Genomic DNA, 15,177 nt, shown 5'->3' on the forward strand with positions numbered 1-15,177 from the left:
ATTTCATTAGTATCGGTACTTTAAGAATGACGGGGAAAAGTACTCCAGTGAGAAAGCGCCGTTTTAATAAGAGCCGTGTGTGTTCAGCGCTCTGCTTCCACTCCCTGCACTGCAGCCGTGCCTGCAGTCCCTCCCATCTCAAGCACGCTCTAAGTGCCTCCCCTCTCTCGTGCACGCGCTAGCTGCCAGAGCATGTGAGAAAATGAGAAGCATGGCTGCAAGTGGGAATGCAACTGCCGCTGCGCCTCGGCTTGTTGACAAAAAAGACGCCAGAAGCAAAATTTGGAAGTATTTGAGCTATATCTCTGACAGTGAGGGCAAGCCTACGGACACCACGAGGCCTGTCTGTAAGAAATGTTTTAGATTCCTGCAAACCAAGGGAGCCAACACATCAAACTTGGCTAAGCACCTCGCCAACCGGCATCCAGACAGGTTAGCGAATGTGATAGATAACATAATTACATCATGCTCAAGCCCATGCCCTCAAATCTAAGTCAAACCAGTGTAATTTATTTTGTGACAAACGAACGTTTTCGTAGTTTGCCGAGGCAATTAATGGCAATGATAACTGTCTAACATGGCTATCTTTTTAGCTAACTTACCAATGTGGTTATGGTTCTGGTGTGAAATATAAAGCACAATAATTACATTTAAGACTGTTTCCCTTTTTTTAAGAAAAGTATCGAAAAAGAATCGGAATCGCAATTCTTGACTTGGTATCGGTATCGAAACCAAAATGTTGGTATCGTGACAACACTAATAGCATCCTTGAAATAGTGGCTCTGGAGGAGCCTTCCTCGACATTGAGAAACACCTACTGACTCGGAAAAGACATGTCCTACCAAGGAAGCGTCATCGACATTGAGAAACACCCACCGTCTCTCCTGCACAATCTCATCAGATCCAAATATGGTCATTTCCTTTGTATCAGCAACCAATGGTGAAATTACAAAGGGGTCTTAAACCAAAAAAACAAATCTCATTGGCTGGGGTAAATTTCTGACAACGTGATTCGTTCAGATGCATCACGTGGTGTGCTAAAACACTTCCTGGTTTAGCTTTCCGCTGGAAATGTAAATCTCAAAATAGCAAAAGAACAGCGGAAAAAACTTTCACAGAGAAGACGACAACAATTGTCACTTGCACGAAGCAAGGTTATACAAAAAATAAATGACACCGAACATGAAATACCTTCATGGAGTGCGTTGAGGCGCAAGCTGTCATCCAAAGAAAAGGAGGGTTTAGGTAGCGCCACACAGCAATCTTTAAAGGTATTTTTCTCAAAATGAGTTTTTTCTCCTATTCTGAGTGAGAAATGTCCACTTCAGTAGCACATACATACCAAACCTTCCAGTTATATTCCTATCAATATTCTGAAGGTTTTTTACTGAAGGGTTTGTTCATATATCATTTATAGCCTGAATTATATAACATTTTATACCTAAAAACATGGCGAAAACCTTTAGATTCTAATATGACTACAAAATTAAACAAGAATTTTGAACCTGACTTTATCCAATGTTCAGTAGGGGTGTAACGGTTCACAGAAGTCACGGTTCGGTTCGTACCTCGGTTTGGGGGTCACGGTTCGGTACGGTTCGGTCCAACAAGAAAAAGCAAAAAAAAGTCCCAAATGCATAATTCCAGGTTTGTTGTTATTTATGTTTGAACAGTAGCAAGTTTCAGTTTAAAAATAAAGAACTCTGACATTTTGAATAATGAACTGTATTAAACAGTTAAAAACAAACCATACACAGTACACTCAGATGGCCATATTATCTATAATGGCTGATGTCAAACAAAAAGGTTTCATCAAGCTGTAAAACTAAAAAGAATGTCTTGAAAATAGTACATCATAAATAATAACAAAGTGTTTCAAGAGCGCAAAGTCGTTGAAAAACATATGCCAAAAGCTTCCGTTATTTATTTTGGTCTCTCGGCTCTCACGTCTCTTGGCTTCTAAAACAGCGGGGATCAGCTGCTGAACTGCTGCTGTCTTTTGCCGGGCTCCGGTGATTGGCAAATCTGGGTGATGCCTTCTGATATGATTTAGCATGTTTGGCGTGTGTTACCATTAGCATACCGCACCACTGTAGAACAACGCCGACACACCGTCCTCGTCCGATCCACCACTCGCACAATTAATCGTTGTTGTAGTCCACAGAGAACCCGAAATGTTCCCACACAGCTGATTTAAAAGAAGCAGGTGGGTTCTAGCTCCTGTGTGTTATCTGAAATCGCCATAGTAACTTTTCTTCTTCTTGTAGTTTGTTCGTTTTGTTGTTGTGTTTCTTCTTGTTCTTCATTTGTTGTTTAAGGGCGACTGGCAAACAGCTTTTAGGCGCAATACCGCCCCCTGGATTATACATAGTGTAGTGGATACTGCCCTGAATGACAGACTTTTTTCCCACTCGTAAAAAAAAGGCGTATTCGTCGTGTGACTGCGTGTGCCGAACCGTGACGTCTGAACCGTGACGGTACGGGACGAATACGGATACCGTTACACCCCTAATGTTCAGAATTGTGTTCCTGAAATGTATTAAAATATGCGCATATTTGATGAGATTATGGCTCATTTGCATATTTAAACATGTTATTTCATAAAACTTGTAATACAAAAAACAATTGTCTTAATGTAAGTAATTAACTGGAGAAATGTCTAGCTGATATCTTTAAGTTAAAAAAAGTTACCCTATTCACCTGTAGTGTCTCGCCTTAAATTCTTGCAAAATTAGGAATAAAAGCTAATCAAATCATGACTCCATAATAATCTAATCGTTCATGATTATATATCGGAATTGGCCAATGAGTTCAAATTCAGGCTCATGAAGTAACAATGCCCTTCAATGTACAGCCAGTTTGAAGGGGGGGGGGACTGACCTCTCATACAGAAAAAATCCAGTGAGTCTCAAGGAAGCTTTATATAGCACATTCGATACTATTCATATTATTTTTTAAATAAGCCTATTTTGTAACTAACGGCGTAGAACCTTTTTTGCCTATGGGCTATATGTCCTCTTTGACCATTTACAGGCACACAAACCTAAATAACACACGACAGGAAAGGGAAAAACCCAAAAAGCATAATAGGGCCCCTTTAAACCAAGGTAGCTTTTGGTTATATTGGTATAATGTATGCATCTTTTCATGTTGACCCCACATACTGTACAGTACTGGATATTTCCTTCATATAACTTTTCTTCTTAGTGAATGACTAGACACAAACACAATGGTGTATTTAATGTCTAGACTAGCTGCTCAATTAAACACGTTTGCAAGTGATTACAGTAAGAGGTACAGTACATCCTGTTTTTGCAGTGGAATCATGTTTCAAAACTAGACTCATAATGTGAGCCTGCACGTAATAACTAGTTGATTCTATTCATAAATTCATTGATATGTTTTTATGGTGCGCCATTTCCAAATAAGTCCATTCAAATGATAGTTTAATCAGAGTCAATGTAAAAAGAAATAATTCTTAACAAGGATTATCACAGTATTGTAGAATGAGTAAGTGAGCTGTGTTTTGTACAACAGCACTGACAGTCTGACTTACTACAGCTGATAAAAGTGCTGTGGCTTATGTCTGCCGTGTCAACACAACATTAAAGGACAGCCGAAGAGTGACGGACAGAAACAGAGAAGAGGCAGAGGAGGATGCCGGAGGCCTATAAACACTTCTGGGAGAGAGGGAAGAGGCAAGGCCAAGTAAACACAACACTGATGAAACTGAGCTAATGTGCCGTGACCACATGGGGGGGGGGGTTTAAAGGACCCTATCTGGTGTATCTGTTACCACAGCAACTGGAGTCATCATATGCTGTCTGATTTGTCTCGATGAATGCTTGAGCTACCAAGTGAAGGAAACATATTCAGAGTTTCTGTGACTGAGTCCCGTGAGTGTTGACACAAGTGTGTGTGTTACTTGTCTGTACTCGGGTGTTTGTCTGGGGTTCCTCTCCTGAGACCATTTCAGAAAATGATTCAGGAAATGTAACTGGGACAACTTTATCAACCTTCTAGTCATGACACAGCCACCATGAAGCCAGTGAGACACCACAAACAATGAGCGATAATCAGTGTCAACAACACTTTGGACTTCTCACTATGGGGACTTAACCTTTGACCTTGTGGTATCCTTATCTCGGCTGGACTTGAACAACAGCTGTTGTGTATCATGGTCTGCATCTCAATCCCTAGTTAAGATATTAAGATAATTATACTAATAGCAGAACACATTATAAGTAAATTGTGTTAGAATGTTAAAATCTGAAGAAGGCCTCTTTACCAAGCTCCGAACTAAGTTGAATATCTCAAAAAGTGTAAAAGATATCAAAAGTCTGAAGAATATGTTTTATAGCTGAAGGTCTTGTGACCGTTTTAAAGTTGTAATGAAGTCTCTAGCTGAAGTATGTGGAAGGAGAAGCATTTGGAGCACGGTGTAGTTAAAAGAGGATTTGAAGGTTCCTCCCATTGAGTTACATGTTAAAAAAAGAGTTTAAAAAGCTGAATATTTCAAAAATTATAACATATTTTCAAAAGTTGAAAGTGTCCCGTGATGTGCTGAAAAGGCTGAACATTTTGATATTTGAATGGTTTCTGTAGCTGAAAGTAGGCTGAAGTTATTCGACGGCAAAATATTGGATGAAATAATAATAATAATAAGAAGAAGATGATTAAAGATTTGAAGAACTATAGTGGAAGGCTGTTGCACAGCATTCACACTAATAAACCAGTGACTGTATTCGCCATGACACAGACAGTCTGTGGTTTGTACTTGTTTAACTTTTGTCCAGTTTCTGAACAGATATGAGGAGCTGTGAGCTCTGTGAGCTCTGTGAGCTCTGTGAGCTCTGCGTGCTAACAGCTAACGGCTGATGTTTTGGTTTTCTGATTCAACGTCAGTGACGGCAGGCTGAGATCCTCACCGCTGATTGGCTACCTCGAGATCGCGTAAAAATGTAACTCGAGCGGTTCTATCACATCAATCGCACCCCGGCATTCGGATCAACCGCTTCATGCGCGCCGTCGGAGCGAATGTGCGTCTGTTAATGTCTCTGCATTGACGTTACATGCAATCGCGCCGCCCCCAAAAATCGCATCGTGTCCGGTGTGAACGCACCATTAGAGATGTCCTGCCCCTTAGCTTATCACCTAGAATGTGTTGGAGCCCTATCCAATAGAAGTGTCAGTGTTACATAGTGATGTCATTACAGGAGCAGTGATCTGCAGGTACCAGTTCTTTCAGATGCTTTTGCTCAAAACCTTTCGGTTCAGATAAGAAGTCCTTCAATTTGGTAAATACACATTTCAATGACTAAGGTTACTGTCTTCTAGCTCTGTGATTGTTTGGTTTTAAACGTACTGCATACTGCAAAAATCCATTAATCTCACACACACACACACACACACACACACACACACACACACACACACACACACACACACACACACACACACACACACACACACACACACACACACACACACACACACACACACACACACACACACACACACCACACACACACACACACACACACACACACACACACACACACACACACACACACACACACACACACACACACACACACACACACACACACACACACACACACACACACACACACACACACAGACAGACACACACACACACATTGCCAAGACAAAACATGATTTTCACAACAAATATAAAATGTCATCATTACAGATTCCAACAGGCTTATTTTAAGTGTTACAGTAGTTCATCTAAATGTGTCTAATTTCAAGTCTGTGTGTGTTACAAATGGTATTTTTAAAGACTGACCTATTCATTTCCAGTTGCCTGTTATACTGTATGCATGTTGGCATTGATTAAACAAGGCCTTTCAAATGTCTGGAGCCCATCTTAACACCACTGCTACAAATGATAATAAATGTCATCTTCAATATACTTGTACAACAAAAAAATTATACAAAAGTCCACATACAGACATAAAGTAATATCTGTATCACCAGCACCATCTGTTTGATTTGAACAGTATGATTAAAGCATGCTAACGGCACTTACCGTTGACGGTCAGATGCACCCAGCTGCCATTGTGGAAGGTGTCGTACTGCTGCTCCAGCATCAGCACCTTACACTCATACCAGCCCTGGTCGTCTGAGCGCACGTTCTCTATCCGCAGGGAGGACTTGTCGTGCAGACTGGCCCGGCCTGGGGGGGGGAGAAGGAGATGATGTGTCAGCAGAAAGGGACACACAGAGGTGAGTGGGATGGGTGGATAGAATTAAATGAGGAAGGAACAGGTGAGAGGACAAGAAATAAAGAGGAGAGAAACACCAGATGAATGTCAAAAAGGTGATCAACCTTCGGATGCATTAGATATTAATAGCATTAATATTACCTTGAACCAGCCCCTCTTTATGTTGCTATAGGCTTAGACTGTTTGTATGTCCAATAGACTAACTCAGCATCCGGGGCGTAATTCTCCAGAGTTTGTGTGTCTCTCACCTGGCAGGTTGCCAGTATTAAAGGTTACCTTTGTGTCATGAGTTGTGGTCCTGCCTGATGCTCATGTTATTTATATATTTTTCAACCTGGATCCATCCCTTCTTTAAACGTTCACATGATGATTTTGGTCATTTGGATTGTCTATCTTGTCATTTTATTATCAATTTCATTTATGGACATGACATCTATTGCTAGTTTTTCTCAGTCCTGGGCAAGATTTTTTATTATAGGGTTTCTTTGGGAGTTGTTCCTAGTCTGTTTCAAGGGTCTGAGAAGAGAGGTTGTTGTATGCTGCTAACAATGTGAAGCCCTCTGTGAATTATTTGTTTGTAATTTGTGATATTGGGCTATATAAATAAAATGTTATCCATTGATTGATTGCTCAACACACTCACTGCTGCACTGTTAACATTCAACCACTTCCTGCAGTGGTAAATATGATGTGAAATGTGTCACGTAAACCTTAGTGTGGCTGAGATGTCCTTATCTCTATGTGTGTGCCAGTCTATTTTGGAGACGCTCTCAGGCAAGGACAGGTCATTACTTCCTTTGAGGAGTGGGAAGATTCCAACATGACGACAGAGAACCCTCAGCTATAGACAGGCTTTGCAATCCATCAGAACAGATATCGGTTTTTGATTTGCTGTACAGAGTCAGGAATAGCTGCATTTGACTTTTACAGATCAAAAGCTGAGAGGGGGATTGATGATGTTCCTCCGGGCAATCTGGCAACTGAATCATAACAGATGGCGACTGGCAATACAGGCTAAACAAAGGGCTTTAAGGAGGCACATGCCAGCTCAAAACGTCAGCATTATCAAAGCCTTGCGATCCCTCATTAATCTCCTCACCCCCCCCTCCCCTTTTCTATACTTTGTGGGTATTCCTTACTCATTCTCTGTGGCTTTCATTAAACCACTCTGCAGTATCACAGACCAGGGAAATATATCAGGCGCACTGAGGTAAGGTACAGAGTTATAGGGATGTTTGTTCACTATAGCCTTTGTTTTTAGGCATATTTGTGTATATATATATTTTTCCCGTTACAACCATGTCTATGAAAAGAATAGAGAAAGAGACTATGTTCATTATTAATGGTGAAATATACATTTATTTTATTGCATTATGTCTACTGTACTATCCACTATGTACTACAGTACTGTATGTGCTGTCGTTTATATTTTGATCAGGGTATTTCTTTTAGATTTCGCAGGAATAGTATTATACTGTGTCACTATATTACAAAATGTACAAAAGGCAAACTAAGTATATTTATATAGCACCTTTAAACACAAGCCAATTCAAAGTGCTTCAAAGGGATATACTTAAACATGACATCCTTTTTACTTGATTTGCAAATGTCTTAAGGAAATAAAAGGTATTAAATTAAACAAATGTGTTTATTGGTCCTAAATGTTATGTTCTCAGAGTTAACAGCCATGCTGCTGTTTTTAGGTGTAGTTGAACTGTATAGCTGGGAAGCCTGAATCGATGCAATAAAGAACAAGTTATTGGGGTCTACTTTAATATTATTAGCACAAAATAGAAAACAATTTATGAGATATTTTATATAGGACAACATTGGTGACTAACTGACGGTAAACAAACATTCTTAAAATTATAATTTGAATCCAAGCTCAATTCACAGTAGGAATATATATCCTGAACTGTGTCAATATAACAATGAAATAAGTGAGAGAAGAACCTAGGGGTAGCAAAGCAGCAGTCAGCATGACTTTGTTTCATTGAAGTAATTGAGACACAAGTCCAGCTGTTCCTCCAATGGTTTTCTGTTCAGTCAGTCTTTACGTCTTGTTTCTTCTATCAGTCTCCTGCAGCCGACACACGGCAGTCTGCCACAGAGCAACACTCCTCCTGATTGGCATTCACTGTGATAACACAGGAGGACTGCCTGAGGTGCTCCAGGTGCTGTGGGTTGACTGTTCACGGCTACAGTGTTAATCAAAGGAGATGTTATTGAAATGTCATTGAATCTTAAAAAAACACGATTTCATTTTAATATTTGTTTCCAGAGATGTGAGCTATGCCATTGATGCAGACTGGATAGGTTTAGATTTGAACACAAAGGTTACATGGTATCAGGCTGGTGTATCCACTAAATGTTGTTGGGAATGTACAGTGTCATACCAAGGCCATATGGTCAATCTTAAATAGTTTGTTTAAAATGTAATTAGGTTTTACCAGTCTTGGGAATAAATTGTAGGCTACATAGAAAGGAATACTAGGAGGAACGCCCATCCTGCTTTTATCAATTTAAATTGTTTTCAATCAGAATCCCATTGAATTGGACCACCTCCGGAAAAAGTGCTGCACCGTTTTTTACTGAGCAATCCACCAATCTTGTGCAGCCACAAGGTGATATTATTTCAACTTTTCAGAAAAGCGCTAGTGATTTTGCCCATATCTTTAGACAGAATTGATCATAACAAAGACCAAAAAGCCAAATCGGCGCCCGAACGGATCGGGACCCTGTTGATAAGTATTTACCCTTCGCTCTACAGCTGTCAAACTGAGCACTGACAAGCTTATTATCCCAGATTGTGAGAGCAAGTATTGTAATGGTGAAAACACAAGATCAAACATATACATATACAGATAATAAAATCCCAGGGGGCTATGCTGCCCAGCGCCCTGCCAGGACCTTTCTGATAGCAGAAGCTGCTTCGTGGACACAGGGCCTTAATTAGCTTCGGAATTTAAATCGAGACACCCCTACAACATACTGCACCTTGCATTTATTCTCATACGTGTACTTAATATTTAGCTGTCCTTTATAAGTATGAATCCAACCAAGCATATTGTTTTAGTTTTATAAAACGATCAGATTTCAACTAAGCGAGATTTCAATGTAAGCTGCATGAATTTAGAAGAAAAATGCCACTATTCTTCTGGACCTAGCACATAGTACTTCCACAATAATAAGGGACATTCAAAAATGTAATCTGGGACCACTGCTGTTTTTTATTTGTTCTCTATGCCTCCATTTCTGAATTCATCTTCATGTTGTTTTGCTCTCTTCCTGTCTGGCTATCAATTGATATCCATCTCTTCCTGTCCAATCTCATTGAATAGTTCTATACTTTTCTGCCTCGCTTACTCGGATGTTTTCTACCTCTTCCTCTGAAGAAAAAAAAAAATAGGACAATGGCTTGTTTGAGACGAAGGGCAGACGGGTGTAGGAAACAGTGACCCTGTGGTAGGATCGACTCATTAACCCTCGACATCATCATAAGTCTAAAGAGGGCACAATGTGAGCTGCTGTGTCTCTCAGAAGCTTCCAATGTGACCTGTGACTTCATTCCATGATGCAACATCAGAGTCACACTGCACACAGCGGGAGGTCGCTGTTCGTCTGAACGCAGATATAACTTCAGATGTTCCTCTGCTGCATTCTGAAACAAGATGAATCGTCACTTTGCTTAAGGCTTAAGCTAGTGATGTGTCTCTAAGGATTGAAGACACAGCAAGATGAATTTTAAAACAGCACACCAAGCAGAAGTTGTCCACATAGTCTCTCAAAACCAGTCAAATGTATGTCATTGATATCTATGAACTGCTGTCTTTAACATGAATCCAATCCAGCTGATTGACAACAGTCTGAACAGTTTTGTTCTTCATTATTTTCAGAAGCTGGACAATTTAAAAAAAAGTATCATCTTTGTGATCATGATATTGAAACCATGGTATTAAGTGAAGAATGGAAATGCAGTTTTACTCTTACAGATAATCCAGATTTGGGGAAATTGGGAGCATGATAAAAGCTATTTGATCATGGTAATAACAGAAAGGGGGGATTATTTCAAAAATGCAATGATCAGAGGAAAGTTAAATAGAAAAGCAGGAAAGGGCATAATCCCTCTCGCATCCCCAGCAAACATCACAAAGATAATCTGAGGGGGAAAGAGCTGCTGCCTCCAAAGGAAATGTCATCTTAATAAAGCTGTCTACAGTTAGTTAGTAAATGCATTACAGTCTACACTGAACACCACTGATCAAACAAAGCTCTATCAAGAATGTGGTGGTTTAATGTCTAAACTACTACATAGAGAAAGAAGAAATAGGAACTGCAAAAGTGATCCAATGTGATCCATGAATACAGATGTATGAATATCATGTTTTAAGCATTTTCATTCGTTGCTATGGTGGCCCTGAAGGACAAATCACAACAGCATTTCAGAAAACAAGAAATTGCAGAAGAAACAAAAGCATAGGAGAAAATATACTATAATATAATATAATATATATATATATATATATATATATATATATATATATATATATATATGACATTCAAAATGTGAACGGTACTGTAGGTATTGGACAATAAATGGTGTGTCAGTCAGTCCAAACAAACAGAAATGCTACTTTTGAGCACAGACCAGCCCACACTTCCATGAACAGGAACACACAAAGAGCCCAACAGACACACTACAAAGATCAAGCAAGTGCCTAACAAATTTGGCAAAAAATGCCATGAAGTCCTAAAAAACAGAAATGACATCACATTTTACCACTTTCGGTTCCCACGTCCAAAATCAAGGTTTTTTGTACGTGTTTGTGGTAAAAAGCCTAAAATAAAGTCTGTGGTTAACACAAGCTGAAGAGATGTTCTTGTTTTGTTGGAGGACATAAAATATGTCAGTAAAAACCCCCTAGTGAATGTCTGAAGCTTCTTTGTGTCATAACAACGGCGATGGCTAGTGTTGTAGTACTCAAGACCGGTCTTGGTCCACTTTTTAACGGTCTTGATCTTGTCTCGGTCCTATAGGTCTCGAGATTTTATGTCAAGACCGGTCGAGACCGTTCTTATTATACATCCATGATCGAGACCACAGCTGTTGTAAAATGCCCTGTTTAAAAAATTCAACCAATAACGTGACTTCACGTGACTCTGAATCTTTGCCCTCATGCGCCGCAATGTTTGTAAACACGGCACTGGTCTATACCGGCTGCTGCCCCCTCATCTCTCCCCGTTCACACACACACTCAAACGCTCTTGCAGTGAAGATGTTTGCGAAATTCATCAATCATTAAATGTGGCTACACAAGCTACACAAATTGGCATGTGTGTGTGTGTGTATGTTAATCGTGTAGTGTTGGATTCACAGTAGTCTGGTTACGGTCTTGATTCGGTCTTGCCCTGCCTTGGTCTTGGTCTTGACTCGATCTCGACCTCTTAAAGTCTTGGTCTTGTCTTGCTACTCTCCGGTCTCTGTAATGTCTTGGGTCTCGGATAAGGTGGTCTCGACTACAACACCAGCGATGGCTGACAAGTGTCTAAAAAAATGACTAAACGTCATCACGCCGAATGTTTCAGCTTAGCGGTGAAGTGAGGTGAAGTCATGCAACTATGATGTAGTTGTATAGCCTAACATTAGCTTTTGACTTCTGGCTATTGCATTTACGCTTAAAAAAATCACAACGTTTTGATCACGTGTCAGAATAATTCTTCTGAACAAAACCGGTAAGTATCATAAACGTGTGTTTGCCACAGAGCTTATTTTCTGCAATATACCAAAATCCAATAGGGAAATCCAATAGCTTTTTGTAGAGAGAGCCCTTGATGCTATAACTGTAGTGACGTACTTCCAATATGTCATCATTGCTGATTGATGATTGATGATTAATATGAAAGCAGATCTTGGTTGGAGATATCAGCTGTAGTAATGAGGGTCACTATTTCCAATGTACTGATGGTGAGGGGAGTAACATGCTAATAGCCTAGTTCCTGAATATGACGCACTCACTGGATATCAGCCAGCCAACACAGAGGAAGACTCACAGTCCCTTTAACTCAAACCGTCTGATGCTTTGAGTACAAACTGCCAAAAAACACAGCTCTAAACTGCAGCTTGTCCTGTGGTGAATAGACTTGACACGGTACTCTGTGTTAGGCAGTGTTTGGTTAAACACTGATTAACCTACCAGCCCACTGCCTCCGCCCACATAACGCCTTCTAATGTATAAGATTTAAACCTATTACGTTAATTTTGCATATCAGTGACTGCTTTCATTTAATAAGAAAACTACGTTTTTTAAATATTAAGGAACAAGCAAAAAAATACTAAGAAAGCGGATTCTACAATTATAAAGTTAAAGACTGTGCCGACATGGGTTGCCGTTTAAAAGCCAAAGAATCAGGTTTTCTCCTCACCACTATTCCTTAAAGGTCACATGACATTTCTACTGATCATAATTCCATTGTTGAGGTCTACTAGAATAGTTTACATTGTTCAATGTTCCAAACTCACATTGGTTTCTCAAACAGCATCTCTGTATAGTATGTGTATTCACTCTCTGTCCTACACGCCTTGTTGGAGCTCCTGCCCCCGCCCCCCCCCCCCTATGAGCCCAGTGTGCTCTGATTGGTCAGCTCGCCCACTCTGTTCTGATGAGTCCACCACCCTTACAGCGGAACATCAGTGATTTTGTGTTACAATGGCGTTAGCAACCAGAAAATGACACCAGTAATCAATGACAAACAGATGAGAATGCTGCGTGGGGTCTGGGTGCCGTGTTGGCGGGACGTTGCGCGGCTCGCTGCTGTGAGGAGCGGACAGTGTGAGCTATATTACTGGTGTCGTTTCCTGGTTGCTGCGTGGGGTCTGCGAGACAGCGAGACAGCGCGGAACTTAGCCTGAACTCAGCCTGAGTTTGGCGAAATCAGCGGAGCAGCGGCTGAGAAAAGATAATGGATGGGTCCATTTGGACCTGGGTATGGTCACGTCGCGCTCTGGGGCAGCATAGACAGGTATTTTCTGTGTTAGAGTTTTACTCGCTACAGGGTGTACTTTGAGGGTTTGAGACTCTGCAGACCGTTTACAGAAAAAGCTACATAACACACAAGGGGACGGTAAGAACCAGAAAAGCATGACATGAGACCTTTAACCTGAGTTAAAAACGTTATGGGGTTGAGATAGGTTTGTAGGAGAATTGATCAGGAATCAAGATAAAAACTGTGGTGTGGTGAATCTGATTCCACTTACACTGAGCAACGTATTGAGGATGCACCAGCAGTTATTGATATAAATATGGACTACTAAAAGCAATGAGTGCAATATATGGATACATCTGTTAGGCCTACACACAATGTTGAACCATCACCCAAATCTGACTTTATCAGATCTTTCTACAGTTATTAGAGTAACTTTCATAGTTTGCCTTTTAGTTTAAGTTTTGAAAGTTTTAAAACATGTAAGCACTTTGGCAAGATATGGCACAAGATGGAAAATGCTGAATAATTGACATATCTGTATTTCTCGGTCATGATCGGTTGTTTCTGTGAACGGCCTAATGGAGTGTCACCTTAAATGTTCAATGTTTGGTTGTGGGACAGCAGTATCTCCAGTCTTTCCATGAAGGAATGTCAGATGTGAACTAACCTAAAGGAGTTTATAAAGGAACCATTTAAGCTCCTTCCTTTCATGTAGAGAATTCAAACAGCTGTTATCATGGCTGACAATTTGAAACTTCTGGGTCATTTGACTCCGTTAGGAACCTTTCTGAGAGAAAAATATTATACAAAGACTATTCAAACGCAAACTGTTTTAAAAAAACAACCCCAAAACTTAAGCCTAAGCTTTTGATGTTTACTAACAGAAAACATGATTTATATAGAGCTGTACAAATAGGCAGAGGACTGATGGATGTTTTACTTCACTCACCCTAGATGAGGAGGAGAAGCAGGAGAATGAGGGGGAACAATGAATTAGACATCAACCACATTCTTTGAAAACGTTAACAAAGACTTTGTTGCTCCGTCAAGTTCAAAAGCATAATTATATATGTAACCAGCACAAATCCACTATGAATTATGAACAAATATTCATGTATTACAGAAAAAAAGAGACTTGTGTTCTGTTGACACAATCAGCATTTAACAAGTAATTCATTAATAATTGCCACGAGGACACAGCGTTAATACTTAAAAAAAAATAAAGACATATTTAAAGATTCCCTCCGGGCAAAAAATATACAAATACAATACTTTGAATATTAAGTATGTATGATAATAACTAATAAATATCATTATTTCTAGGCATTCACACACAACCTCACAAACACTTTGCCTTTATGCAAATCATCAGTGCCATGGTGAAAACTGTGGCCTCCATAAGAAGGGGACATTTTTGAGGACTGACCAACAAAGTGAGCTATACTTAGCTGCTAGTCCCAGCTAAAAACAGAAGCTATGAATATGCTAATAAGTTCCTGTCTCCATTTCCCTGAAAAGGCCTTCATGTGCACTGTTACTCAGTGGTGTAAAGTAACTAAGTAATACTTTTGAGGTATTTTGAGTATTTCCATTTTTGGTTACTTTGTACTTTTACTTCACTACATTTATCTAGTACCTTTAGTTACTTGATGTGAAATATAATCAAGTGTTAAATCAGACTTTGGTTCCACCTGGAGTAGATTCACAAGCTACCCTGCAGTATACAAAGTCATTCAAACTATTGTAGCTGCACCTTTACCAGCTTTAATGATCAATCATTATAAAACATATCATATATATTATTCTGAAATGAACCAATCTGCACAATGACTACTTTTACTTTTGGTACTTAAGTATATTTCGATGCTAATACTTTTCTACTTTTACTTGAGTAACATTTTAAATCCAGGACTTTTACTGTAACAGAGTATTACTACAGTCTACT

The 15,177-nt window shown here is 39.7% G+C and overlaps 1 protein-coding gene across 1 annotated transcript in view; it reads right to left on the bottom strand.

The window, feature by feature from the left end:
- The window catches only part of igsf9bb (immunoglobulin superfamily, member 9Bb), a 133,358-nt gene that overhangs the window by 66,113 nt on the left and 52,068 nt on the right, over positions 1 to 15,177 (bottom strand). Inside the window, 1 exon segment of the mRNA XM_034226636.1 lies at positions 6,053 to 6,199. Coding sequence (XP_034082527.1) covers positions 6,053 to 6,199 — 147 coding nt within the window.

This window comes from Gymnodraco acuticeps, unplaced genomic scaffold, assembly GCF_902827175.1.
Source record: "Gymnodraco acuticeps unplaced genomic scaffold, fGymAcu1.1, whole genome shotgun sequence".
NCBI classification, from domain to species: domain Eukaryota; kingdom Metazoa; phylum Chordata; class Actinopteri; order Perciformes; family Bathydraconidae; genus Gymnodraco; species Gymnodraco acuticeps.